Source organism: Lithobates pipiens, unplaced genomic scaffold, assembly GCF_037356315.1.
Source record: "Lithobates pipiens isolate NorthernLeopardFrog02 unplaced genomic scaffold, aLitPip1_a1.2 Scaffold_35, whole genome shotgun sequence".
In the NCBI taxonomy this organism is placed as follows: domain Eukaryota; kingdom Metazoa; phylum Chordata; class Amphibia; order Anura; family Ranidae; genus Lithobates; species Lithobates pipiens.
The window spans coordinates 21668684-21696482 of record NW_027507811.1 but is presented as its reverse complement, the minus strand read 5'-3'; the positions used below and the strand labels follow the sequence as shown (position 1 = coordinate 21696482).

Genomic DNA, 27799 nt, shown 5'->3' with positions numbered 1-27799 from the left:
CCTGTACGCCCATTTGCCTGTCCATGCCATTCTGCCGATGTATATCGGCGCGCAGGTGTTCAAGTGGATCTGTTGTCAGTCTCAGGTTACTGGGCCATCTACCACGGGACATCCCCTAGACGTGTCGCAAGGAGAACAGGTACACCCATTTGCGCAGCCTTGCCATTCTGCCGACGTACATCTGCGTGTGCTGGTCGGGGACCAGTTAAATCACACTTGTTTAATAATAAAATAACAAATGTAGTCAAAACGTAGCCAAGGTTCAGTCACTGAAACGGATCGCAGGAGAATTTCTGTGATGTTGACCAAGGCGAAGGAAGAGCTCCTCTGGACTGGACGGCTTAAGTAGGCAGGACTGACAAACAGGATCATCGACAACTGAGTAACTGTGGAGAGATAGGAGCTGGCAGTTAGATGACAGCTGAGCGGCCAGCTCTGAGAAGGAAGGGCTTGCGTATTTTATTTGTTACAGTCATTTCTTTATTTAGATATAGGAAGTTGAGCTGATCACTATTTATTTATACCCATCTTGAAAATATGTGTGGTTGTTCCAAGCCAGGTGGAAACATGGGGTTGTTCAAGAGAGGGAGTAGTGGAAGAAACGGAGAAATTAGCTTGCCGGAGTAACGTACAGTTCCAAATTTTCAGACTATGTGCCATTAGGGGGGCTAACAGAGGAGGGATGTAGTTTAGGAGGGAGTCACAGTAGGGCAGAGATGGGGACCGATGCGCAGTTAGGGACCTCTAAAAAGACCCAGAGAGGAATGTCGGGGACCCAGACAGGCAGGGTCTGGAAGAAATATAGAATCTTTGGGATAGTCACCTTGGCTGCGTGAATACGACCAATGCACGACAGTGAGAAATCCCCAAGATGCCATAAGAGCAGTGATGGTGCGTAGAAGAGGATAAAAGTTGGTGGAGAAGAGGGAAGAGTAAGAGGATGTCGGCTTAATTCCCAAATAGCCCAAAGAGGAGCTGGCCCAGGTAGAGTGATGTCCAGGGCAGTCGTTTTTGTGTTGATTCATTTGGAGTCCATAAATAGCAGCAAAGCCGGCCAAGAGAGCCTGACATTTGGGTAAGGTGACAGTTGGGTTGGTGAGGGTCAGAAGAGCAAGGATATTTAGTTTATAGCATTTGCCAGTAAGGGATGCCGTTGACAATGGGGTCTGCCCTAAGAGAAATGGTCAGAGGTTCAAGGGCAAGAATAAACAGGACGGGGACATGGGGCACCATTGCCTCGTTCCTCTGAAGATGGGAAATGAGGGTGAGAAGCATCCAGCAGGCGAACAGCAGCTGAAGGGGTCAAATAAAGGACTATCAACCATGACGGAATTGAGTCCCCAAAACCCAACACTGTAGCACGTATCGCAGATAGTCCCATAAGAAAGAATCAAAAAGCATTATACAGTTCTTAATTTCCTAAAACAGGGAAAACCATTAAAGGAAAAGTGTGACACTACAATGTCAGATGACATTTTTCTTCTTGAACCCTTTAAGATGTCCCCTTAAATTTTTTTCCAAATGCTAACAACCATGATCCAATATATACCAATCAACTCCTTTTTAAAAGCCCAACTCCATCTAAAATGTACTCGTCTTGAATCGTGAAAGGACGATTTAGGACCTCTGTAAGACTAGTTGTCTACATCCCAATTTAGCTGATTGTCACTCTCATCTTGTTCTGTTCGATCTCTATCACCTGGACAAGACATGAAGATAAATTTCCCCAACCAGGCCACAGACAGAAGAATAACTCCACAGAAGATCTAACATTTCTCCAGTCAATCTAAGCCTAGTTTCTGGTTAGAGTTATGCTTTAAAGGTCTGTGTATACCAGTGATGGCGAACCTTGGCACCCCAGATGTTTTGGAACTACATTTCCCATGATGGGCCTGCACTCTGCAGTGTAGTTGAGCATCATGGGAAATGTAGTTCCAAAACATCTGGGGTGCCAAGGTTCGCCACCACTGGTATATACTATAAAAAGCAGTCTGAATTGGTAGAACTATAGAGGAACTCTGTGCAGACATTATTCATCCTAATACAGTCCAGATAATTCTCAGTTTTTTTTTTTTTTATCCATCTACAGAGAGGACCCTCCTTGCATAGACATGACCATTGGAAAAATGGGTAAAGACCAAAGCCATGTGACTGAGACGATACTAAATCTCACCCTAAAGATCATCTACCTGCTGACCGGAGAGGTGAGGAGAATTCTGGGACGATCATATATCACTCTTATCTCTATAAAATCCTGAAGTGAAGTTCATAATTATTGTCACTTGATTTCTTCACACAGGATTATAAAGTAGTGAAGAAAAAATCTGGAGATCCTCCACCTCACTGCCTGACAACAGAGGTAACCAGTGCCAAGAAGATTCTAGAAGTCATCAAGAAGATCACTGAGCTGCTGACAGGAGAGGTGAGCGGTGCCGGGAATTCTGGGACATTATCCAGTAACAGACAAGGGATGTGTCTGGATGGTGACTGTATCATTGTGTGTCAGGTTCCTATAAGGTGTCAGGATATCACTGTCTATTTCTCCATGGAGGAGTGGGAGTATTTAGAAGGACACAAGGATCTCTACAAGGACGTCATGATGGACAATCAGCCACCCCTCACATCACCGGGTAAGAGGAGACTTTATTGTAAAGGAGAGAGCAGTACGGAGGCTCCACCTAGATCCCCCATCATCTGATAAACACATAGAAACAATGTATTCAGTCAGTGTGTGTGTTTCCTACAGATGGATCCAGTAATGGGAACCCACCAGAGAGATGTCCCCGTCCTCTGTATTCCTGGGATTCTACACAGGAAGATCACACCATCCCCCACCATCATCAGGTAGGTGGGACTGAGCAACTAGAACTCAATAATGGTTCCAAGCTATGGATTCATAGTCTTCTGTATAGTCTCTTGTTCCTTTTTAAGAATGTGTTCTGTCATCTTTGGGGTTTAGGGTGAAGAACTGAAAGAAATCAAAGTCACGGTTAAAGAGGAAGAAGAAGAGAGGTTGGTGAGTGGAGATCAGCAGTCTATGGAGGATGGGGAGATGATTATGGAAAGAAAACAGAAGAAATCTTCTCTACATATGGACACAAGTAAGTCATAAACACTAAATACAGAGACAGTTTTCAATTTACATACTATATACCATATGAATGGTCCATCTCCATTCCTCAATATAACGTCATGTTCCCAACAAATGAGGAGGAGATACTGTACACCATATGAAAGGTCCATCTCCATTCCTCAATATAACGCCATGTTCCCAACAAATGAGGAGGAGATACTGTACATCATATGAAAGGTCCATCTACATTCCTCAATATAACGTCATGTTCCCAACAAATGAAATGTGTTTACATTATTACATGAGTTAAAAGCAAATGTCAATCCAGTTCATTGAAAAAAATTGAAACAATGTATTCAGTCAGTGTGTGTGTTTCCTACAGATGGATCCAGTAATGGGAACCCACCAGAGAGAAGTCCCCGTCCTCTGTATTCCCGGGATTCCACACAGGAAGATCACACCATCCCCCACCATTATCAGGTAGATGGGACTGAGCATGTAGATCCAATAAACCTTATGAGAGGCTATTCTTAGATGTAATCTCTTGTTTCTTTAAACAAATGTATTCTGTTTATTCTGTCTTTGGGGTTCAGGGTGAAGAATTGAAAATCATAAAAGTTGAGTTTAAAGAGGAAGATGAAGAAATGTTGGTGAGTGGAGAGCAGCAGTCTATGGAGGAGGAGGAGGAGATGATTATGAAAAGTAAACCGGAGAAATCTGCTCTGCCTATAAACATTGGTAAGTAACATACACTAAATGCAGTAAGAGAAGTATCAAGATAACCACTGGTAGTAACCGATGTACCTACTACTCACAAAAATGATACAGCGGTATTGTACACCATATAATATACAAATTCCAGTCCTTGCCAGAAGAATATAATCTTTGTATTTACCTCACTACACAATGTTCCCAACAAATGAGGAGGAGATACTGTACACCATATGAAAGGTCCATCTCCATTCCTCAATATAACGTCATGTTCCCAACCAATGAGGAGGAGATACTGTACACCATATGAAAGGTCCATCTTCATTCCTCAATATAACGTCATGTTCCCAACAAATGAGGAGGAGATACTGTACACCATATGAAAGGTCCATATCTATTCCTCAATATAACGTCATGTTCCCAACCAATGAGGAGGAGATACTGTACACCATATGAAAGGTCCATCTCTGCTTCATAACATTTATATCAAAATTGTTTTCCAACAGATGGGCACTATGGCTGCAATACCCCTGAGAGACATCATATTTTATCTTCAGATTGTAATGCAGAAGATAATGACGTTGCACAATATTCCCCAGAAGAAAATCTCGTTAATCAAATTACTCATCACACGGCTTACTATGTGAAGAGATTAATGGATCCCTCTAATCCTGAGGACTCCTCTGATAAATCACATATATCATGTACTGAAGGTTCTGTAGGCCATGAAGTAGTTCGCACAATGGAGAGTTCATTGATAGGTTTTGTAGTTAAGAATACTCTAACTGAAAACGGAACACTTTTTGAACATCAGAGAAGTCGATCGAGTGGGCCTCCGTATTCATGTTCAGAGTGCGGAAAAAGCTTTACTGCAAAGAGAAACCTTCTTAGACACCAGAAAAATCACAAGGGTGAGCGTCCGTTCCCATGTTCAGAGTGTGGGAAATGTTTTACTGTAAAAAGCAATCTCCTTACACACCAGAGAAGTCACACAGGTGAGCGTCCTTTCCCATGTTCGGAGTGCGGAAAACGTTTCATTGAGAAAAAAACACTTCTTACGCACCTGAGAAGTCACAGGAGCGAGTATCCTTTTAAATGTTCAGAGTGTGAGAAATGTTTCCTTCAGAAAGAAGACCTATATAAACACCAGAAAATCCACACCGGCGAGCGTCCTTTTTTATGTGCGGAGTGCGGGAAATGTTTCTTTCACAGATCAGACCTTCATCGACACCAGAGAACCCACACTGGTGAATGTCCTTATTCCTGTTCAGAGTGTGGGAAAAATTTCAATGACAAAGGAAACCTTCATAAACATCAGAAAATTCATACTGGCGAGCGTCCATTTCCATGTTCAGAGTGTGGGAAGTGTTTCATAAGTAAAGGAAACCTTCTTAGACACCAGAGAAGTCACACGGGTGAACGTCCATTTCCATGCTTGCTGTGTGGGAAATCTTTCATTGAAAACAAGGACCTTCATAGACACCAGAGAATTCACACGGGTGAACGTCCTTATACATGTTCAGAGTGCGGGAAATGTTTTACTAAGAAAGAAAACCTTCTCAGCCACCAAAAAAGTCACACCTGAAAGGAACCAGAAAAGAGACCTATATATAAACCATAGATACCACACAATTCATATGAGAAAGTGGGACTATTCTTGTTCAGTGTTTTGGAAATGGTTCCTTCGGAAAAATGGACTTGTTAGACACCGGAGGATTTCTACAATTGAGCATTTCTATTCATATTCAGAATACAAGAAATGTTGTTGGAGTACACTCAGCTGATGATTTTGCTGAAAAAATATACAGTGGCATTTAACAACTGGAACTTTCATTCCAAAAAATAAAAAACAATATCATTAAAAAAAATTGATTGTGGTAAATCCTATCAATAGTAACATTTCATTTATAGGTGCAATCTGTAGTAGTTAGTGGAGAATGCCAAGTGGATGGTGGAGGAGAGCTGTCGGAGAATGTAGTGTGGATCGAGGGGGGGGGGGGGGGGGAGCTGTCGGAGAATGTAGTGTGGATGGTGGAGGAGAGCTGTCGGAGAATGTAGTGTGGATGGTGGAGGAGATCTGTCGGAGAATGTAGTGTGGATGGTGGGAGGAGAGCTGTCGGAGAATGTAGTGTGGATGGTGGGAAGAGAGCTGTGGGAGAATGTAGTGTGGATGGTGGAGGAGATCTGTCGGAGAATGTAGTGTGGATGGTGGAGGAGATCTGTCGGAGAATGTAGTGTGGATGGTGGAGGAGAGCTGTCGGAGAATGTAGTGTGGATGGTGGAGGAGATCTGTCGGAGAATGTAATGTGGATGGTGGAGGAGATCTGTCGGAGAATGTATTGTGAATGGTGGAGGAGATCTGTCGGAGAATGTAATGTGGATGGTGGAGGAGATCTGTCGGAGAATGTATTGTGAATGGTGGAGGAGATCTGTCGGAGAATGTAATGTGGATGGTGGAGGAGAGCTGTCGGAGAATGTAGTGTGGATGGTGGAGATCTGTTGGAGAATGGAGTGTGGATGGTGGGAGGAGATCTGTCGGAGAATGGAGCGTGGATGGTGGGGGGAGATCTGTCGGAGAATGTAGTGTGGATGGTGGAGGAGATCTGTCGGAGAATGTAGTGTGGATGGTGGAGGAGATCTGTCGGAGAATGTAATGTGGATGGTGGGAGGAGATCTGTCTGAGAATGTAGTGTGGATGGTGGAAGAGAGCTGTCTGAGAATGTAGTGTGGATGGTGGAGGAGAGCTGTCTGAGAATGTAGTGTGGATGGTGGAGGAGAGCTGTCTGAGAATGTAGTGTGGATGGTGGAGGAGAGCTGTCTGAGAATGTAGTGTGGATGGTGGAGGAGAGCTGTCGGAGAATGTAGTGTGGATGGTGGAGGAGAGCTGTCGGAGAATGTAGTGTGGATGGTGGAGGAGAGCTGTCGGAGAATGTAGTGTGGATGGTGGAGGAGAGCTGTCGGAGAATGTAGTGTGGATGGTGGAGGAGAGCTGTCGGAGAATGTAGTGTGGATGGTGGAGGAGAGCTGTCGGAGAATGTAGTGTGGATGGTGGAGGAGAGCTGTCGGAGAATGTAGTGTGGATGGTGGAGGAGAGCTGTCGGAGAATGTAGTGTGGATGGTGGAGGAGAGCTGTCGGAGAATGTAGTGTGGATGGTGGAGGAGATATGTCGGAGAATGTAGTGTGGATGGTGGAGGAGAGCTGTGGGAGAATGTAGTGTGGATGGTGGAGATCTGTTGGAGAATGTAATGTGGATGGTGGAGGAGAGCTGTCGGAGAATGGAGTGTGGATGGTGGGAGGAGATCTGTCGGAGAATGGAGTGTGGATGGTGGGAGGAGATCTGTCGGAGAATGGAGTGTGGATGGTGGGAGGAGATCTGTCGGAGAATGGAGTGTGGATGGTGGGAGGAGATCTGTCGGAGAATGGAGTGTGGATGGTGGGAGGAGATCTGTCGGAGAATGGAGTGTGGATGGTGGGAGGAGATCTGTCGGAGAATGGAGTGTGGATGGTGGGAGGAGATCTGTCGGAGAATGGAGTGTGGATGGTGGGAGGAGATCTGTCGGAGAATGGAGTGTGGATGGTGGGAGGAGATCTGTCGGAGAATGGAGTGTGGATGGTGGGAGGAGATCTGTCGGAGAATGGAGTGTGGATGGTGGGAGGAGATCTGTCAGAGAATGTAGTGTGGATGGTGGAGGAGAGCTGTCAGGGAATGTAGTGTGGATGGTGGGAGGAGATCTGTCGGAGAATGTAGTGTGGATGGTGGGAGGAGATCTGTCAGAGAATGTAGTGTGGATGGTGGAGATCTGTCGGAGAATGTAGTGTGGATGGTGGGAGGAGATCTGTCGGAGAATGTAGTGTGGATGGTGGAGGAGAGCTGTCGGAGAATGTAGTGTGGATGGTGGAGGAGATCTGTCGGAGAATGTAGTGTGGATGGTGGGAGGAGAGCTGTCGGAGAATGTAGTGTGGATGGTGGGAAGAGAGCTGAGGGAGAATGTAGTGTGGATGGTGGAGGAGATCTGTCGGAGAATGTAGTGTGGATGGTGGAGGAGATCTGTCGGAGAATGTAGTGTGGATGGTGGAGGAGAGCTGTCGGAGAATGTAGTGTGGATGGTGGAGGAGATCTGTCGGAGAATGTAATGTGGATGGTGGAGGAGATCTGTCGGAGAATGTAATGTGGATGGTGGAGGAGATCTGTCGGAGAATGTATTGTGAATGGTGGAGGAGATCTGTCGGAGAATGTAATGTGGATGGTGGAGGAGAGCTGTCGGAGAATGTAGTGTGGATGGTGGAGATCTGTTGGAGAATGGAGTGTGGATGGTGGGAGGAGATCTGTCGGAGAATGGAGCGTGGATGGTGGGGGGAGATCTGTCGGAGAATGTAGTGTGGATGGTGGAGGAGATCTGTCGGAGAATGTAGTGTGGATGGTGGAGGAGATCTGTCGGAGAATGTAATGTGGATGGTGGGAGGAGATCTGTCTGAGAATGTAGTGTGGATGGTGGAAGAGAGCTGTCTGAGAATGTAGTGTGGATGGTGGAGGAGAGCTGTCTGAGAATGTAGTGTGGATGGTGGAGGAGAGCTGTCTGAGAATGTAGTGTGGATGGTGGAGGAGAGCTGTCTGAGAATGTAGTGTGGATGGTGGAGGAGAGCTGTCGGAGAATGTAGTGTGGATGGTGGAGGAGAGCTGTCGGAGAATGTAGTGTGGATGGTGGAGGAGAGCTGTCGGAGAATGTAGTGTGGATGGTGGAGGAGAGCTGTCGGAGAATGTAGTGTGGATGGTGGAGGAGAGCTGTCGGAGAATGTAGTGTGGATGGTGGAGGAGAGCTGTCGGAGAATGTAGTGTGGATGGTGGAGGAGAGCTGTCGGAGAATGTAGTGTGGATGGTGGAGGAGAGCTGTCGGAGAATGTAGTGTGGATGGTGGAGGAGATATGTCGGAGAATGTAGTGTGGATGGTGGAGGAGAGCTGTGGGAGAATGTAGTGTGGATGGTGGAGATCTGTTGGAGAATGTAATGTGGATGGTGGAGGAGAGCTGTCGGAGAATGGAGTGTGGATGGTGGGAGGAGATCTGTCGGAGAATGGAGTGTGGATGGTGGGAGGAGATCTGTCGGAGAATGGAGTGTGGATGGTGGGAGGAGATCTGTCGGAGAATGGAGTGTGGATGGTGGGAGGAGATCTGTCGGAGAATGGAGTGTGGATGGTGGGAGGAGATCTGTCGGAGAATGGAGTGTGGATGGTGGGAGGAGATCTGTCGGAGAATGGAGTGTGGATGGTGGGAGGAGATCTGTCGGAGAATGGAGTGTGGATGGTGGGAGGAGATCTGTCGGAGAATGGAGTGTGGATGGTGGGAGGAGATCTGTCGGAGAATGGAGTGTGGATGGTGGGAGGAGATCTGTCAGAGAATGTAGTGTGGATGGTGGAGGAGAGCTGTCAGGGAATGTAGTGTGGATGGTGGGAGGAGATCTGTCGGAGAATGTAGTGTGGATGGTGGGAGGAGATCTGTCAGAGAATGTAGTGTGGATGGTGGAGATCTGTCGGAGAATGTAGTGTGGATGGTGGGAGGAGATCTGTCGGAGAATGTAGTGTGGATGGTGGGAGGAGATCTGTCAGAGAATGTAGTGTGGATGGTGGAGGAGAGCTGTCAGAGAATGTAGTGTTGATGGTGGAGGAGATCTGTCGGAGAATGTAGTGTGGATGGTGGGAGGAGATCTGTCGGAGAATGTAGTGTGGATGGTGGGAGGAGATCTGTCTGAGAATGTAGTGTTAGGTGTGACCTCAACAAGTCACCTATTTGTCAGGTTATGTTACCGTTTCCCAATTGTTAGTTAGAGTTCTTATCCAAGCAAAGAGACACGGAGATATTATTCAGTATTTCTGCTCAGAAGTCCGTCGTTAACTCTGACTGTCTCTGACTGACTGTGGCTCTGAGGCTTCTTTATTACATCTTTTATAGACAGAAAAGAGCAAACATCAGCAAATGTAAAAAAAAAAAAACATTTTCAAAGTAAAGACAATTCTCCGGGTGTTATCAGCTGATAAGACAATCTTCTGGGCGTAGACTGCTTTTTAGGGCTGATGCGGCCTCTTCTTGATGAGTACGTGACAATAGATGACGAATCCTTATTTTACAAAGAAGGATAGAAGAATACATGCATTTAGTAAGACATAAGGTCAACCATTTTGTTTAGACACCCCTTAATCCTTACATTTCCCCCTTTGACATCACCCCTCCCTCTTGCCCTGGGTCCACCTGAACAAGTTCTAGTCAGCCTATATCCAGAGTACTCTCCCTGACCGCGAGTTGTCAGAGGGGTATACACCCATCCCCCTGGACAGTACCAACATCTAAAATTCAGGAAGAGTGGCTTTTCTGACAGATGGGTGATGTCAAGGATCTAAATCTACCTATCTTCACAAAAGTTCCATCTTTTCCACATCATTTACCTTGGCTTTCTTGCAAAAGCACATAAACAGTTTAAAGCACGCATAAAAGAAAAATACGAATAAGAGCACCACTATAATCGTCATTGCTGCCTTCTTAACCCAAGAGAATAACCCTGAGAAACTAAAAGTTCCACCAAACGGATCCCAGTCGCGACCAATATTTCGGGCCTTCTCTTGTAAATTCTTTACTTCCGTACGGTGTTGTGCAATGATGTCATAATAATCAGGTACCTCAATGCTGGTGTTATGTATCCAAGTACAGCACTCATAGTCCTCAGTAGTTTCACAGAGTCCTGTCAATGCTGCACTCATACTTTCAATTGCTAATTCATGTAATTCTAATTGTTAATGCTACTGTTAGCAAGATCAGTATAGTTTATAGGAACTGCCATCAGTGGTATACTTGCTGTGCTGGGGTGTAATTTGCTACAAATCCAACATTTCTCATATCCTGACTTCTGGGCATAAGCATATTTAAACTTCAGTAATAACATTTTTTTAGAAAATCCTTCATCCTTGTGTATTTTATTCTGTGAGGTAACCAAACTATTAGCCAGAATTACTGAAACAATAAAAAGATACATGTTGTCATTTGCCAACTGGCTCCTTTTTACAATGAGAAGCGTGGATCCAGGTAGGTTTCCCTTCCAATTTCACTGAGGTTGCTGTAATCAATAGCACCTGGAAAGGACCTTCAAACCTTGGTTCCAGTGTCTTTCTGGTATGTTTCTTTACATACACATAGTCTCCTGGTTGTAGATCGTGTGTACCTGTGACAGAATTAGGGTCTGGAAGAGAAGAATACACACTCTTGTGGATTTTAGTCAGACGCTGTTGCAACTGTATTACATACGTAGTTAAACTATCACATTGTAATTGCATACTTTGAGGAAAATGTAAACCTAATCTAGGTGCACTTCCAAACAGTATTTTATATGGGGATAACCCTGTTTTTCCTGTTGGGGTGTACCTAATAGAGAACAAAGCTAAGGGTAGGCACTCAGGCCATGGTTTGTTCAACTCCTGCATAGCTTTTTGTATTTTCAGCTTGATTGTACCATTTACTCTTTCTACTGATCCTGAACTCTGTGGGTGGTAAGGAGTATGAAAACTTTGTTGAACCCCTAACATTGCCATCACATTTTGCATTATTTCTCCCGTGAAATGTGTCCCCCTATCTGATTCTATTGTTTCTGGGAGACCAAACCTAGGTATCAGCTCAGTAATCAGTTTCTTGGCGGTGGCTTTTGCCGTAGCTGATTTCACAAGATAACTTTCGGACCAGCCTGAAAATAGGCAGATGCACACGAGAACAAATTCAAAGGGGCCGCTCTTAGGCATTTGTATGTAGTCAATCTGCAGTCTCTGAAAGGGATATTGGGCCCGGACCTGATGTTTACGTGGGGTTTTCACTCTCTGTCCTGGGTTATTAATCAGACAGATTTGGCATGCAGCACAGTAGTTCCTTGCAGTACTACTGAATCCAGGGGCTAGCCATCCTTGGCTTACAATCCTATACATAGAATTGGAGCTGACATGAGTGGGTAAGTGAACAGCCGCTGCCATTGCTGGGTATAGAGAAGCGGGTAGACATATTTTGTCTCCTTCTCTCCATACATTGTCAAGGCCTGGTGCAGCTCCCTCCTTAACCCAACGGTCCTTCTCAATAGCCCCTGCTTGTTCCTGTAGTTCGATTAGCTGCTGCCATGTGGTTTCGGGCATACTCACCTGTACCGTGGCTAAGGTCTCAGGGCTTACTTCCCCTAGAGCTGCCTTCTTTGCAGTTAAATCTGCAAATGCGTTTCCTTTTGCCTCAGTTGTTTTTGCGCTCGTGTGTGCCGCTATCTTCATGATGGCTACTCTTATAACCTTTTGAAGATTGTTCAGGACTCTTTTGATTCCTTCACCATGTTTAACAGGTGTGCCTGCTGCTGTAAGGTAACCTCTAGCTTTCCATATGTGGCCATAATCATGTGCCACACCGTAGGCGTATGCGGAATCAGTGTAAATGTTCCCTTCTTGTCCCTCCAAGTGTTCTAGGGCTTTCTCTAGAGCGGTTAGTTCCGCTTCTTGTGCCGACATGTGTGCTGGTAGTGACTTTGCCTCAATTACCTGTGTGTCCGTTACCACAGCATAACCTGTGTGATATTTACCTTTGTCATCGGCAAATCTACTACCATCTATGTACAGTGTGTGTTCTGCATTTGCAATGGGTATGTCTGTGACATGTGGGAACCCCGTGGTTTCTTGTTCCATAAGTTGGAAACAATCGTGTTCATCAGATGTTATGTCATGAAATGAAAGTGTGTCAGAATCCTGAGTATCTTGTGCTGTATCTACACCATTATCATCATTACTCCCCCCTGTCAAATCTGTCTGTAATGGTAAAAGCTGTGCTAAGTTAAAAGAAGTGCATCGCTGAAAGGTAACATTGGGGGGTAGGAGCAAAGTGCATTGTAGACGCAGCTGCCTTGCCATTGATATGTGTTTTGGTTGGACCTGTGACAAGATGGCGTGTATGTCATGTGTGGTATGTACCACTACAGGATTGTCTAAGACAATTTCTGAGGATTTGTCAATGATAATTGACACTGCTGCAACTGCTCGTACACAGGACGGTGATCCTCTAGAGACAGGATCGAGAGCCGCCGAGAAGTATGCTACCGGCCTTTGTTTGATGTGTTGTTGTGTCAACACCCCTGTTGCGTGTCCCGTGATTTCAGCAATGTACAAATGAAATGTTTTGGTATAATCAGGGATCCCGATCGCAGGTGCCGAAATTAGTAACCTTTTTAAGGTGCTAAAAGATTCATGACCTGCTTCTGTGAGTACATAGGGTACTATTTTCAAGCAATCATATAATGGCTGCATCAGAGAACTGGCATGTGGTATCCATTGTCTACAATATGATACCATTCCCAGAAACATACGAAGTTGCTTAAAGTTGCGTGGGATATTCATTTGTCTTATGGCCTGGACTCGGTCTTCAGTGAGGTGTCGAGTACCCTGGGATATACAGTGGCCCAAAAAGACAACCTTTTTCTGACATACCTGTAACTTAGTTCTATTCACCTTGCACCCTTTTTCAGCCAGGAATTGTAACAATGATAGAGTGGCTTTTAAACAAGTATCGTTATCCGGACAACATAACAATAGGTCATCTACATATTGCAACAATACACAAGTGTCAGGCGGTTGCCATTCTCCCTATTTTTACCTTTTAAGGTTTAGTCAGTGGGGCATCAGTCAGGAGTCCGTCATAACCACTTATGGGTATGGTGTCACGGGATGTCATGTGTGGAGGGACTACTGAATCAGATAATAAGCTGCGTGATGCTCCTGTGTCAACCAAACAAGGAATATGTTTACCTTCCACCTTCATCAACATGTGGAGCATTTTGTTCTCTGATTCAGCTAGGACTGGGGCAAGTCATGCGGTCGGATCGTCCCTATCATTGGTACGCCTCTGTCTGTAGTCCCTCGTGTCTCTGTCCGTGTTTCCTTCCTGTTCGTCTTTTATCCTTTTCCTACAGTCTCTTTTTATATGTCCCACCTTGTTGCAGTAATAACAGGTAAGAGGTTTACGGGAGGAATTCCCTCCTTCATTGACCCGGGCAACAGTGTTAACTCCCGGTGTCCTTCTGGGTTTAGTTTCTGCTAAATCAGCCTCTATGCCTTGTGCTTTCTGCAACAATGTTCCTCTGTCCCGTATGGCTCTCCATTCGGGAGTACATGCTTTCAGTTTGTCACCTATTTGGGGTACTAGTCCTTCCATAAACTGTCGATTGAAAGCCCTAATGGTGACGGGTAAGGCTAAATCTAGACCTTCGTCAGCCATCATGCTTTCCATGTTGAGGTAAAATTCTGTAACAGTCTGACCTGGGGCCTGTTTTATGGGCGCTGTCGAACCCCTTTCCTGCTGTTTCCCTTGGCAAAATTCTCGTAACTGAGCAATAAACAGGGGTCTAGAGTCTATATGACGAGGGTGTACTCCTGGTGGATCTGTGGTAGGATCCCCATTCGGTCTAAGTGGGGTAAGTTTAGTCATGAATTGATTAAACATCGTTAGTGTCATTTTATGTCTACACAAATCTTCCCCATCTTGCCAAGTTGCTTCATGTGTGTCTAGTAATTGTGTCACGAATCTACAGAATGCGGCAGGTTTTGCTACGGGATCAGGAGCATTCTGTATTAATGCCATAAGAGTGTCAGCCGACCAAGGTGTCCATGTCCTCAGAACGACTTGTCGGGTCACTGTAGGTGGCTGTCCTGCTTGACCCGCATTTTGATTATTTACTTGTATTACCCTAGTCCGACTATGGACTGGAGCTACGGGCTCTGGTCTTTGAGCGCCGCAATGCACACATTCCTGTGCCCAGTCTGGGTTCTGGATACCGCATACTCGGCATACCCATCCTCTTCCTCTTAAGGAAGGATAAAGTTTTGGTCTTTCATTACCTGGTGTGGTGATGTTATAAGGAGGTGGAGTATCTCCCGTATTTACCCTATCGCCGGGAGCAGAAGGAAGACTTTTGTGTCGGACCTTCATATCCCATCCACCCTTTTCCTGACAATACTCCCATCCCTCCTCTTTAGCCCTGTTGGAAACCTTAATTAAACATTGTATTTGTGATACCCATCTGTTCTGCAATATCTCTCCCTGTCTGTCTTTCTTTATTTCTTCCCAACCTTCTACACTTAATCCATTTTCTCCATCCATCCCCAATTTCTTGAGAATCCTATTCGTGCCCTGTGCCTTATCCTTCCCATACAACATTGTAATTATGTCTTTAACAGCATAACATTTCTGAGATTCCTCCTGGGGTTTACCATGTGTCTGGCCCATTTTGACAGTCCTGCCTAGGTGGCGTTTGGATCACTTACTAAGTGTCTCGTTGCCTTCTCCTCCTAGGGTGCCAAAATACTAAAAACCTCTCCTAGATGAGATTTCTGAAATCGAATTACCTTATATGCTAGCCAACTGACAAATATTATGACCAGACTGACAGCTACAACATATACAAGCATTCCCTTTTGGTGGCCAAACACATATGACTAGGTCTCCGGGACTTTGTGGAGACCTTATTCCCTTCCCATTACCATGGAATCTCTCAGCATTCGTTTCTTATTCCTGCTTTATTGAGGCAGTCAGGACTTATACTTTCAACCCGTTTTTAGGCTCATGAATCAAAAAGCGTATATCAAACTTAAGTGTCGGACCCCCAAAGTACTCTTACGAGTTAAGGGCGCATTCCGTTACCCATTGGGATGATATATGTTTCAATTCACACCATACAAACAGGGCTTATCTCATTCACAACAGACAGATGACAAGTAGACAGACAAGAAACAACGGTAACATAAGCCAAAATATTAAGTTCAAGACCCACTTACTACAGAGGTTGGTTTTTACCTGAAGAACAATTCAGACAGATCAGGTGGGCACAAATCTAAGAAGCACAGAGTTTATAAGAAAATAAAGCTTTTCTTACCTGCGCAGGATTTGTCTGTGGTTCTTGATGTGCCCGACCATTTCGTTCCGTCCTTATGTTCGTTCGCCTCTTGTAGTTTCTTCAGCGAGTCCGTGTTCGCGGCGCCAGAAATGTTAGGTGTGACCTCAACAAGTCACCTATTTGTCAGGTTATGTTACCGTTTCCCAATTGTTAGTTAGAGTTCTTATCCAAGCAAAGAGACACGGAGATATTATTCAGTATTTCTGCTCAGAAGTCCGTCGTTAACTCTGACTGTCTCTGACTGACTGTGGCTCTGAGGCTTCTTTATTACATCTTTTATAGACAGAAAAGAGCAAACATCAGCAAATGTAAAAAAAAAACAACATTTTCAAAGTAAAGACAATTCTCCGGGTGTTATCAGCTGATAAGACAATCTTCTGGGCGTAGACTGCTTTTTAGGGCTGATGCGGCCTCTTCTTGATGAGTACGTGACAATAGATGACGAATCCTTATTTTACAAAGAAGGATAGAAGAATACATGCATTTAGTAAGACATAAGGTCAACCATTTTGTTTAGACACCCCTTAATCCTTACAGTAGTGTGGATGGTGGAGGAGAGCTGTCTGAGAATGTAGTGTGGATGGTGGAGGAGAGCTGTCTGAGAATGTAGTGTGGATGGTGGAGGAGAGCTGTCTGAGAATGTAGTGTGGATGGTGGAGGAGAGCTGTCGGAGAATGTAGTGTGGATGGTGGAGGAGAGCTGTCAGGGAATGTAGTGTGGATGGTGGGAGGAGATCTGTCGGAGAATGTAGTGTGGATGGTGGGAGGAGATCTGTCAGAGAATGTAGTGTGGATGGTGGGAGGAGATCTGTCAGAGAATGTAGTGTGGATGGTGGAGATCTGTCGGAGAATGTAGTGTGGATGGTGGAGGAGAGCTGTCGGAGAATGTAGTGTGGATGGTGGGGGAGAGTTGTCGGAGAATGTAGTGTGGATGGTGGGAGGAGATCTGTCGGAGAATGTAGTGTGGATGGTGGGAGGAGATCTGTCGGAGAATGGCGAAAAATACCGCTTTTGGAGCGATAATACGATAATCTGATCGTTAGTACACAGCTTTCTGGAGCCAATCGGGATAGTTCATGTTATTATGAATGCTGCTGCTAGACTAATACACCTTATAACTGATGACTGCAGCTCCTCTCTGCCAATCCCTTCACTGGCTTCCCCTACCCCACCGTTTAAAATTCAAAATGCTGCCCACAACTTACAAAGCCATCCACAGCATCGCCCCAGCTACATCACCAACCTCATCTGCAGATATCGGCCAAATCGTCCCCTCCGCTCCTCCCAAGACCTCTTAGCTCCCTTGTTACCTCCTACAATGCCACTTCCAGGACTTCTCCAGAGCCTCTCCCATCCTCTGGAACTCCCTGCCCCAATATGTTCACAAAGCCCCTACCCTGTCCACCTTTAGACGATCCTTGAAAACAAACTTATTCAGTGAAGCCTATCCCATCTCCACCTAAGAATTGTATCCGAACCACCTCCATCAGATCATTCCCACAGCTATTACCTTTTGTACCACCTCCCCCTCCCTTTATAGTGTAAGCTCCAAGAGCAGGGCCCTTCTTCTCCTTCTGCATACCTCGCAACTTCCTATGATGGGAATGACAGACACCTGTTAGCAAAAGTATGTAGACAAGGGACACGCCCCCTGCCATGCCCCCTTAAAGGAGAATTATACCATAAAAAAAAAAAATTGTTAAACCCACGACTGATTATTATTATTTATTTTTTTACCAATACTATTCCTTTATATTGGCTTTTGAAATTTATAAATGCAGCAATTTAGAAGTTGGATGAAAGGTTTAGCACTGGGAAACACTTTTTTAAAGGTAAATAGTGCATTTTATATGCAACTATATAGATCAGACCAACATGAGGAGGAAAGAGGGACATTGTTCCGAATGAGGGACAGAGGGACTGTTGCAACTCTGGGACAGTCCCTCAAAATCTGGGACAGTTGGGAGCTATGCTTCTGTATTGAATTGTATTGTAATTATACTGTCCCCGTTTATATTGTAAAGCACTGCCTAAACTGTTGGCACTATATAAATCCTGTATAATAATAATAATAATAATAATAACATGCTATTCGTAAAAAAAATAAAAAAAATAATCGGAAGACGAAGGCCACACATGCTCGGAAATGAAAGATTACATTATATCGTATATTATGTATTCTGTAGTGCGAGAATTTTCATAACTTTAGTAACCTCTTCATTTTCGATATGAGACTAGCGTGCAAAAAAAAAAAAAGACAGACTATCATTTGTCCGATATTCTCATTGTGTGCACGAGGCTTTATACTAAAAATTTGAAGAACGCCCTCAGGAAGAATCTGTTGGCGTACTAAAATACACCCTAAACTGCAGTTTCTCCAGTCATCTTCCAGGACGGCACACCTGAGAGATTCCCCAGGCTCTGAGCAGGCAGGGGGTCTGCGGTAGTCTCAGGAGAGGTCTGACTCCAACGGAGGCCTCCAGGGGGTGATCCTTTCCTATTACCAGGAAACTCCTATCTGCAGGTGTAGTGTCACAGTTTGCTGCCTATCACAGGATGCTGCGGAAGTGACGTTGTTGCGTACTGCGCATGCGCGATGCGTTCCAAACACTCGCGCCGTGCGTTCCAACATAGTTTCGGCAATACAGTTCAGCGAAACCATCACATAATGTTACGGAAGTGATGTTACACACAACACAAACACTGGGCCACGTTGTTGCGTACTGCGCATGCGCGATGCGTTTCAAACACTCGCGCCGTGCGTTCCAACATAGTTTCGGCAATACAGTTCAGCGAAACCATCACATAATGTTACGGAAGTGATGTTACACACAACACAAACACTGGGCCGTTCGTTACAACACTAATACTTCCCTTGTTACCTAGTAGGTTTTGCATTGCTGGGACTTGTAGTGCCTATCCTGAGCTACATGCTTCAATGTTCAGTGTCCTCATCCTTATCCCCGAGCTTCAATGTTCAGTGTCCTCATCCTTATCCCTGTGCTTCAATGTTCAGTGTCCTCATCCTTATCCCCGATCTTCAATGTTCAGTGTCCTCATCCTTATCCCCATGCTTCGATGTTCAGTGTCCTCATCGAAGCAGGGGGATAAGGATGAGGACACTGAACATTGAAGCTCGCGGATAGGGATGAGGACACTGAACATTGAAGCAGGGGGATAGGGATGAGGACACTGAACATTGAAGCTCGGGGATAGGGATGAGGACACTGAACATTGAAGCTTGCGGATAGGGATGAGGACACTGAACATTGAAGCATGGGGATAGGGATGAGGACACTGAACATTGAAGCACAGGGATAAGGATGAGGACACTGAACATTGAAGCTTGCGGATAGGGATGAGGACACTGAACATTGAAGCACAGGGATAAGGATGAGGACACTGAACATTGAAGCTTGCGGATAGGGATGAGGACACTGAACATTGAAGCATGGGGATAGGGATGAGGACACTGAACATTGAAGTTCGGGGATAAGGATGAGGACACTGAACATTGAAGCAGGGGGATAGGGATGAGGACACTGAACATTGAAGCTCGCGGATAGGGATGAGGACACTGAACATTGAAGCACGGGGATAAGGATGGACACTGAACATTGAAGCTGGGGGGATAAGGATGGACACTGAACATTGAAGCTCGGGGATAAGGATGAGGACACTGAACATTGAAGCATGTAGCTCAGGATAGGCACTACAAGTCCCAGCAATGCAAAACCTACTAGGTAACAAGGGAAGTATTAGTGTTGTAACGCACGGCCCAGTGTTTGTGTTGTGTGTAACATCACTTCCGTAACATTATGTGATGGTTTCGCTGAACTGTATTGCCGAAACTATGTTGGAACGCACGGCGCGAGTGTTTGGAACGCATCGCGCATGCGCAGTACGCAACAACGTCACTTCCGCAGCATCCTGTGATAGGCAGCAAACTGTGACACTACACAGGCTTTTAAGACAGGGGAGTTGTCTTAAATAGCACTGCTCCCCGTTCGTACTGTTGCTCCCAATTGCCTCAGAGTGGGGGACCGCTGGAGCCTTCTTTACTAACCCGTGGTGGAGGGTGGTGAGCATCCTCTTTCCTCCACCGAGGGCCGCGGTGGCTGGACGCTCGGCCGAACGGCGTGCGTTCCAGCGTTACTGCGCATGACCGGAAGTCCATCGCGGCCGTCCGACGTCATTTCCGGGCGACGGACTTCTTGAAAATGGTGCCGATTACCAGGATAGACGCTGTGGAGAGGTGCAGTGGAAAGCACCCAGACAGCAATATCAGATTCAGAGGCGCAATAAGCGGGCTGAATCCAGCAGCTAAACAGGAGGGGACGCTCAGAACAACACCTACGTCCAGATACAGCGATCCTGCGGGGCAGTGAAGACGTCATGGTCAAGGAAGGTGCGTCTGAGCAGACAGCCAGTGAGGTCGCCACAGGGGGTGAGTGAACCGGCTGTATAATGAAGGGGCAGGGTACTCTGAGGCAGATCCCCTTCCCCTTAGGACATGAGTAGTTAACTGTACCCTTTTACTGTTTCCAGGGACCGAGGGCTCTGCCCAGGGGTCGGCCAGTAGGTCCAAGGGAAAGGCTACTTCTAAGTCCCAGCGCTGTGGGTATTGTAACGGCAAGCTGCCACAAGCCCACATCAAGCCTTTTTGCGATAAGTGCATTTTTAAGCTTGCAGGCAAGGAGACCGCTCAGGTAGTAAAGGAGTGTCCGGACCACATTTGAGAAAAATCAGGAAGAGGGTCCCTCTGGTAGAGATACCCCCCTTTCACAGGAAGACCTGTCCACGTCATATACAGGAGGGTCCCAAGACCAGGTCTCCTATCTATCTGAGGTGGAGGAAGGTCAGGTTCCAGACTTGAGTTCTGGGGAAGAGGATTCGGACCAGGATAGCCAGGGGGAGGCTAAGCCTGGGGGTCTCCTGTTCTTAGCAGACGACATGGAGGGTTTATTAAAGGCCATTTATGCCTCAGAGGATATACAGGTACCCTCTGCCCAGGTATCAGCCCAAGATAGGGTGTATAGGGGCCTAGGAAAGCTGCAGGCCAGAACATTTCCTGTTCACCAGACCCTGAAGGATATCATCCTCAGGGAATGGAGGGAACCTGAGCGTAAACTTCTTAGGCTAAAGGCCTGGAAGAGAAGATGTCCTTTTAAGGATGAGGAGGAAGACATTTTTTTTAAAACTCCTCGCCTAGACGCAGCCCTAGCACAGGTGTCCAAAAGGTCTGATCTGTCCTTTGAGGATTCAAGAAGTATTCAAGACCAGATGGACAAGAAGTCTGAGACTTTGCTCAGGAGGGCCTGGGAGGCAAACACGACGGCAATGGCCCCCGCCCTAGCCTCGGCTTGTGTAGCCAGAAATGCGGACGCTTGGCTTAGTAGATTAATGGACCGCGTCTCACGTAAGAGAGAGACTAAGGAAATAGTAGACTCTCTAGAGGTAATTAGCAGAGCAGTAGCATATGTGGCGGATGCAGCAGTGGAGACTGTCAGAACCACAGCCAAATCAGCGGCACTTCTAAACTCTGCTAGGAGGGCCCTATGGGTAAAAACCTGGGTCGGGAACTTCACCTCTAAGTCTCGTCTGTGTGGGATCCCCTTTGAGGGCTCCCTGCTCTTTGGTTCGGGTCTGGATCAGGTCCTCTCCCGGTCCACAGAGAAGGGAAAGAAATTCCCTTTGAAGCCTAAGAAAGAAAAGGGCAAGAGATTTTTTCGTGGTCCCCCGTCAAAAGGTCAACACAAGGGGAGAAGTGACCAGAGGAAGAAGTGGGGTCTTGAGAAGGGAAAGGAAAAGAGTGCAATCCTTTTTTCCGGTTCCGGTTCTTCCCATAAAGAAACCAAATGACGCCACCGTAAAGGTAGGCGCAAGGCTCTGCAGGTTCCTTTCGGAGTGGGAGAAAGTTACGCAGAGTCCTTATATTTTAAGTCTCTTAAGAGAGGGGTACAGACTAGAATTTCAGCTGTACTCTCCTCAGAATTTTCTTGTCACCTTTCTTCCCAGGGACCCTGCCAAGGCGGAGGGTCTGCTGGGAAGTATACGAGAGCTGGCACAGCAAGACGTTATTGCTCCGGTGCCAGCCAGTCAATTAACCCAGGGGTTTTATTCCCACGTTTTCGTGGTCCTGAAACCCTCGGGCAAGTTTCGATTGATAATAAATTTAAAAGGACTCAATTGTTACTTGTTACACAAGAAATTCAGGATGGAAAGTATCTATTCTGTAAGGAAGCATCTTCAGGCAGGAGTTTTCATGGTCACTCTAGACCTGAAAGATGCATGTTTACATATACCCATTGCTCCCGAACACCAGAAATACCTACGCTTTGCAATACGCACAAAGCAGAGGATAGAACACTGGCAATTCAGGGCACTTCCCTTTGGACTAGCTGCCAGTCCAAGGATTTTCACCAAAGTAGTGGCCGAAGTGGTGACATACCTGCATCTCCAGGGAATAGGCTTGATACCCTACCTGGACGATTTACTAATCTACAGTGTGGATCAGGCGCAGGCTTTGATAGACAGGGACCTACTCACCCTGGAGACCTTGGGTTGGATGGTCAGCCGGGAAAAGTCCTCACTGACTCCATCACAGTCCAAGCTTTACCTGGGTTACCTGATAGACTCACGGGCACAGAAGATTTTCCTACCAGCAGAGAAGGTGGAGAAAGTCCAGGGTGCAGTATCAACTCTCCTCAAAGGGGGAGAAGCCTCTCTCAGGTATATTATGAGACTTCTGGGACTCATGACCGCCTGTATACCAGCGATGACTTGTTCACAACTCCAAGCCTTCCTTCTTGCCTCTTGGGGGGAAGAAGAGAAGCTCTGGAGGAAAGGTTGTCTCTCACAGAAGAGGTCACCCTTTCTCTACGATGGTGGCTCAACTCAGACAATCTATCGAGGGTTCGCCCCTGGTCCCAGATAGACCCGCTGGTCTTAACCACGGACGCCAGTGCTTGGGGTGCTCACTTGGGAGACCAGTATACCCAAGGGTCCTGGAACCGCAGCCAAACCAGAGAGTCCTCCAATTTCAGGGAACTTCTGGCAGTAGGCAAAGCGCTAGACTTTTTCCAACAGCAGCTTCAGGGCAGAGAGGTACAGGTCCTCTCGGACAACCTGGTTACGGTATCCTACCTGAACCGCCAGGGAGGAACAAGGTCAGGCAGACTGAGGAAGTTAGCACAAGAGATCCTAGAAGAGGCGGAAGGGAAGGTCCTTTCACTCTCGGCGGTACATATAAGAGGGTCGCTCAACCTTCAGGCAGATTTTCTAAGCAGACAACTCATCCTTCAGGGAGAATGGGGGTTGAACAAAGATATTTTTGCCCTGGTGTGCAGGCATTTCGGCAGGCCAGAAGCAGATTTATTTGCTTCCCGGAAAAATGCAAGTCAGCAGATTTTTCTCCCTCTACAAGGAACAGGGGGGAGAGGGGGTAGACGCCTTTGTGCAGATGTGGAGTTTCAGGCTAGCATATGCCTTTCCCCCACTAGCACTCGTACCCAGAGTACTACAGAAGTTGGCTCAGTCAAGGACAGACCTGGTGTTGATAGCACCTTGATGGCCGAAGAGGGTTTGGTTCCCCACCATTCAAAACTGCTCAGTGGCTCTCCCGCTGCGTCTGCCGGTACAACGAGACCTGCTCAGTCAAGGTCCAGTCTTTCACCTCGACCTGGACCGTCTCTCTCTGACAGCATGGCTCTTGAGAGGGAAATCCTCCAGGACAGGGGTGAGTGATAGATACTCTCCTCCTCAGTAGAAAGGGAGTTACCAGAAAGATTTATGCAAAAGTCTGGAAAGTTTTCTCCCATTGGTTACAGGCTAAGGAGGGGGCTCTCCAGATGATACCTACCATCCTAGAGTTTCTTCAAGAAGGGGTGGATCAGGGGTTGGCAGTTAGCACCCTTAAGGTCCAGGTGGCAGCCCTGTCGGTGTTTTCTGACAGGAGGCTAGGACAGGAACCCCTGATAAAAAGATTTCTGTTGGCCAGGGAAAGGGTAGTCCCAGTCAGGTGCCCTCCTTGGGACCTATCTCTGGTGTTAGATGCCCTGACAAAATGGCCCTTTAAGCAGGTAGCTCAGACTTCTGTTAGGTTATTATCATTTAAGTTAGCCTTCCTTCTGGCCATTACCATGGCCAGAAGGGTTAGTGATATACAAGCTCTTTCGATTAAAGAGCCGTTTCTGCATATCCTAGAGGATAGGGTAATCCTCAGTCAGGATCCCCTTTATTTGCCAAAAGTAGCCTCTGTATTTCACAGAACACAAGAGATTATTCTCCCGTCCTCTGCCAGAATCCTAAGAACGAGAAGGAGGAAAGGTTCCATGTCAGGCGCTGTCTCCTCGTGTATTTCGAAAGAGTGAGAGACTATAGGAGATCCAGTCACTTACTGATCACCTTCTCAGGGAAGAGAAAGGGTCTGCAAGCTTCTAAGCCAACAATAGCTAGGTGGATCAGACAGACCATAACTATAGCTCATAGGCTGGCAGGTAAACAGGTGCCAACCCACCTTAAGGCACACTCAACCAGATCCCTGGCGACCTCCTGGGCAGAAAGGGCTGGCGCCTCAATCGACCAGATCTGCAGGGCAGCAACGTGGATGAGCCATAAGACATTTCTGAAGCACTACAGAGTGGAGCTGTTGTCCTCTCAGGATTTGGCATTTGGCAGGAAGGTCCTACAGGCGGTGGTCCCACCCGAAGGTAGGCCTGAACTTCTTGGTCATCGTCTCAGGTGTGCCGTCCTGGAAGATGACTGGAGAAAATTACCAGTTAGGGTCCTTTCACACGGGGCGGATCAGTTCTGATCCGCCCCGTGGATGTCCGTTTGCTCAGCGGGGATCACTCCGCCGATCCCCGCTGAGCAGGGAGATGACAGGTCTGTCTCCGCACACTGTGCAGGGACGGACCTGTCACAGCGCCGCTCTCCCCTATGGGAGATCGGATGACGACGGACCGCAGTGCCCGTCGTCATCCGATCCGATCCGCAGACGGATGGAAAAATAGCTTTTTCCTCCGTCACACTTTTTCGGATCGGAGCGGGTCGGATGTCAGCGGACATGTCACCGCTGACATCCGACGCTCCATAGAGCTCTATGGAGCACCCGTTCAGGTCCGCCTGAAAAACTGACAGGCGGGCCTGAACGGGACGTTAGTGTGAAAGGGGCCTTACACTTACCGGTAACGGGTTTTCTAGGAAATCTTCCAGGACGGCAGGCCTACTTCCCTACCCTTTATGTTGGTGTGGTGTCTTCACTCCTCACAGAATTTTCCCTCTGACACTGGTGTGGGTCTATCCTTTGCCATAACTGAGGGAGGGGTGGGGACTTTTAACTTTGTTGTTGATTGTGTTTCCTGTCAGGTGGACCAGTCATCTCTCAGGTATGCCGTCCTGGAAGATTTCCTAGAAAACCCGTTACCGGTAATTGTAACTGGTCATTTTTTAGATTCTCCACAGAAGGTGATCCTACGTTTTGTGGTTGGAACGCAGAAACAGGAAGTGATAGTACGGCTCACAGGAAGTGGTGTATGATAAAAATAGGAAGTTCCAGGTGAGAGGTGAGTCGGGAGGAAGTAGAGAGGAGACATTACTGGAACTGGCAGTAGAGGAGGTAATAAGATATTACTTTATATTTATACCCAGTAACCCCCCCACCACTGACACAAATGATGGGGCTTACTTTATCTTACTGACAAAGCAAATGGGCTTATTTTATTCCATTAACCAAGGAATAAGGGAAAGGAGCAAGACTGCAATGCCAGCTGACAATTTTTATCGCAACATTATGGCGGACACGTCGGACATTTCTGACACATTTTTTGGGACCATTGTCATTCATACAGCGATCAGCGCTATATAAATGCACTAATTCCTGTGTAAATGACCCTGGCAGTGAAGAGATTAACCACTAGGGGGGCAGTGTGGGGGTTAAGTGTGTCCTAGGGGCGTGTTTCTAACTGTGGGGGGCGTGGCTACGTGTGACACGTCACTGATCACCGCTCCCGATCACACGGAGCCGAGATCAGTGACACTGTCACTAGGCAGAACGGGGAGATGCTTGTTTACTTTAGCATCTCCCCGTTCTTCCTCTCCGTGAGACGATTGCGGGTATCCCCCACAGGACCCGCGACCCGACTCACGGAGGTGGCGGCACGCATGCGATGGCACGACGGCAAATTTAAAGGGACATACCTGTACGCCCATTTGCCTGCCCTCGCCATTCTGCCGACGTACATCGGCGTGCGCCGGTCGGGAAGTAGTTAAAGCCTAACTCCAACTAAAATATAAATAATTTATTTTATATAGAGAAATAAAGGATTAGAACCTCTGTAAGATTGTCTCTGCCTGTATCCCCATTTGGGACGCTGTCAGCGGAATATATTTATTTAGATATCACAGGTATATATGTTATTATAAAAAAATAAGCAAAAATAAATAAAAATCTAGAAATGTCATTAGCTGAGACCCGACAGACATAACAAACCAAACAGTATATAAACAAAATAATAAACAAGACAAGTAGGAATACACAAAAATTCAAAAAGAGAGCAAAAAGTTTTATATATATATATATATATATATATATATATACAAAAAAAAAATCTATCAAATTAAAATTTTTTTTTTTATAAAATAACATTTATAAAAATGTGTGTGTGTGTATGTATATATATATATATATATATATATATATGTATGTATATATATATGTATATATATATATATATATATATATATATACATTTTTATCAATTGTATTTTATTAATTTTATATAATTTTATCACTGCTGATGAAAACAAAAATAAATAATAAAAATATATATGTAAATCAAAAACCAAAAGAAACAGGAAAACACAGAAAAAAGGAAAAGAGACACCCCGACAAAGAAGAAGAGAAGAACAGACAGAAGAAGACCTCAACGGAGGATCTAACATTTCTCCAATCAATCTAAGATTACAATAAAAGGGTTTTTCACTTTCAGTGAGGTTAACGAGTCCTGTAATATAATATAAGAAGCAATCTGAGATGTCAGAACTCTGTGCAGATATTATTCATCCCAGTACAGTCCAGATAATTCTCAGTTTATTATCCGTCTACAGAGAGGAGAGTCCTGTATAGATCACATCAGTGAGGATGGAGGAGATCCAAAGTCACATGACTGAGAGGATATTGGACCTCACCCTGGAGATCATCTACCTGCTGACCGGAGAGGTGAGGAGGATTTTGGGAGGTCACATGACATCACTCGTATCTCTATTAATAAAATACAGACCTGACCGGATAGGTGAGGGGGATTCTGGGAGGTCACATGACATCAGTCTTATCCGTGTAATGAGCGGACTAGAAATATGAGGCGGATTCTGGGAACTTTGTAGTGATAAATGTAATTTTCTCTTGCTTCACAGGATTATAAAGTAGTGAAGAAAATATCTGGAGATCCTCCACCTCACTGCCTGACAACAGAGGTAACCAGTGCCAAGAAGATTCTAGAAGTCATCAACAAGATCATTGATCTGCTGACAGGAGAGGTGAGGAGGATTCTGGGAATTCTGGGACATTATCCAGTAACAGACAAGGGATGTGTCTGGATGGTGACTGTATCATTGTGTGTGTCAGGTTCCTATAAGGTGTCAGGATGTCACTGTCTATTTCTCCATGGAGGAGTGGGAGTATTTAGAAGGACACAAGGATCTCTACAAGGACGTCATGATGGAGAATCAGCCGCCCCTCACATCACCGGGTAAGAGGAGACTTTATTGTAAAGGAGAGAGCAGTACGGAGGCTCCACCTAGATCCCCCATCATCTGATAAACACATAGAAACAATGTATTCAGTCAGTGTGTGTGTTTCCTACAGATGGATCCAGTAATGGGAACCCACCAGAGAGATGTTCCCGTCCTCTGTATTCCCGGGATTCCACACAGGAAGATCACACCATCCACCACCATCATCAGGTAGGTGGGGCTGATGTTGTAGACCTACAAATGCCTTCTAAGCTATGAGAGAACATTCTTCTATGTAACTTCTCGTTCCTTTTTATAAATGTATTTTGTCA

General features: G+C 46.0%; 2 protein-coding genes across 3 annotated transcripts in view; both read left to right on the top strand.

The window, feature by feature from the left end:
- Positions 1-27799, top strand: part of LOC143955208 (uncharacterized) — a 62157-nt gene that overhangs the window by 29457 nt on the left and 4901 nt on the right. Inside the window, 9 exon segments of the mRNA XM_077465294.1 lie at positions 2090-2204; positions 2300-2422; positions 2507-2630; positions 2747-2844; positions 2960-3101; positions 3456-3553; positions 3667-3811; positions 4291-5368; positions 21753-22466. Coding sequence (XP_077321420.1) covers positions 2090-2204; positions 2300-2422; positions 2507-2630; positions 2747-2844; positions 2960-3101; positions 3456-3553; positions 3667-3811; positions 4291-5368; positions 21753-22466 — 2637 coding nt within the window.
- On the top strand, positions 25110-27761 carry LOC143956372 (oocyte zinc finger protein XlCOF8.4-like). Of its 2 annotated transcripts, XM_077466592.1 has the most exons (4): positions 25296-25353; positions 26844-26955; positions 27150-27484; positions 27601-27761. In XM_077466592.1, exons 3-4 carry the CDS (start codon positions 27400-27402, stop codon positions 27744-27746), a joined length of 231 nt encoding a protein of 76 aa, XP_077322718.1. In that variant the 5' UTR covers positions 25296-25353; positions 26844-26955; positions 27150-27399; the 3' UTR covers positions 27747-27761. The 2 variants fall into 2 exon arrangements, with proteins under 2 accessions (XP_077322717.1, XP_077322718.1); XM_077466591.1 differs by lacking the exon at positions 27601-27761 and having other exon boundaries at positions 25110-25353; positions 27150-27594.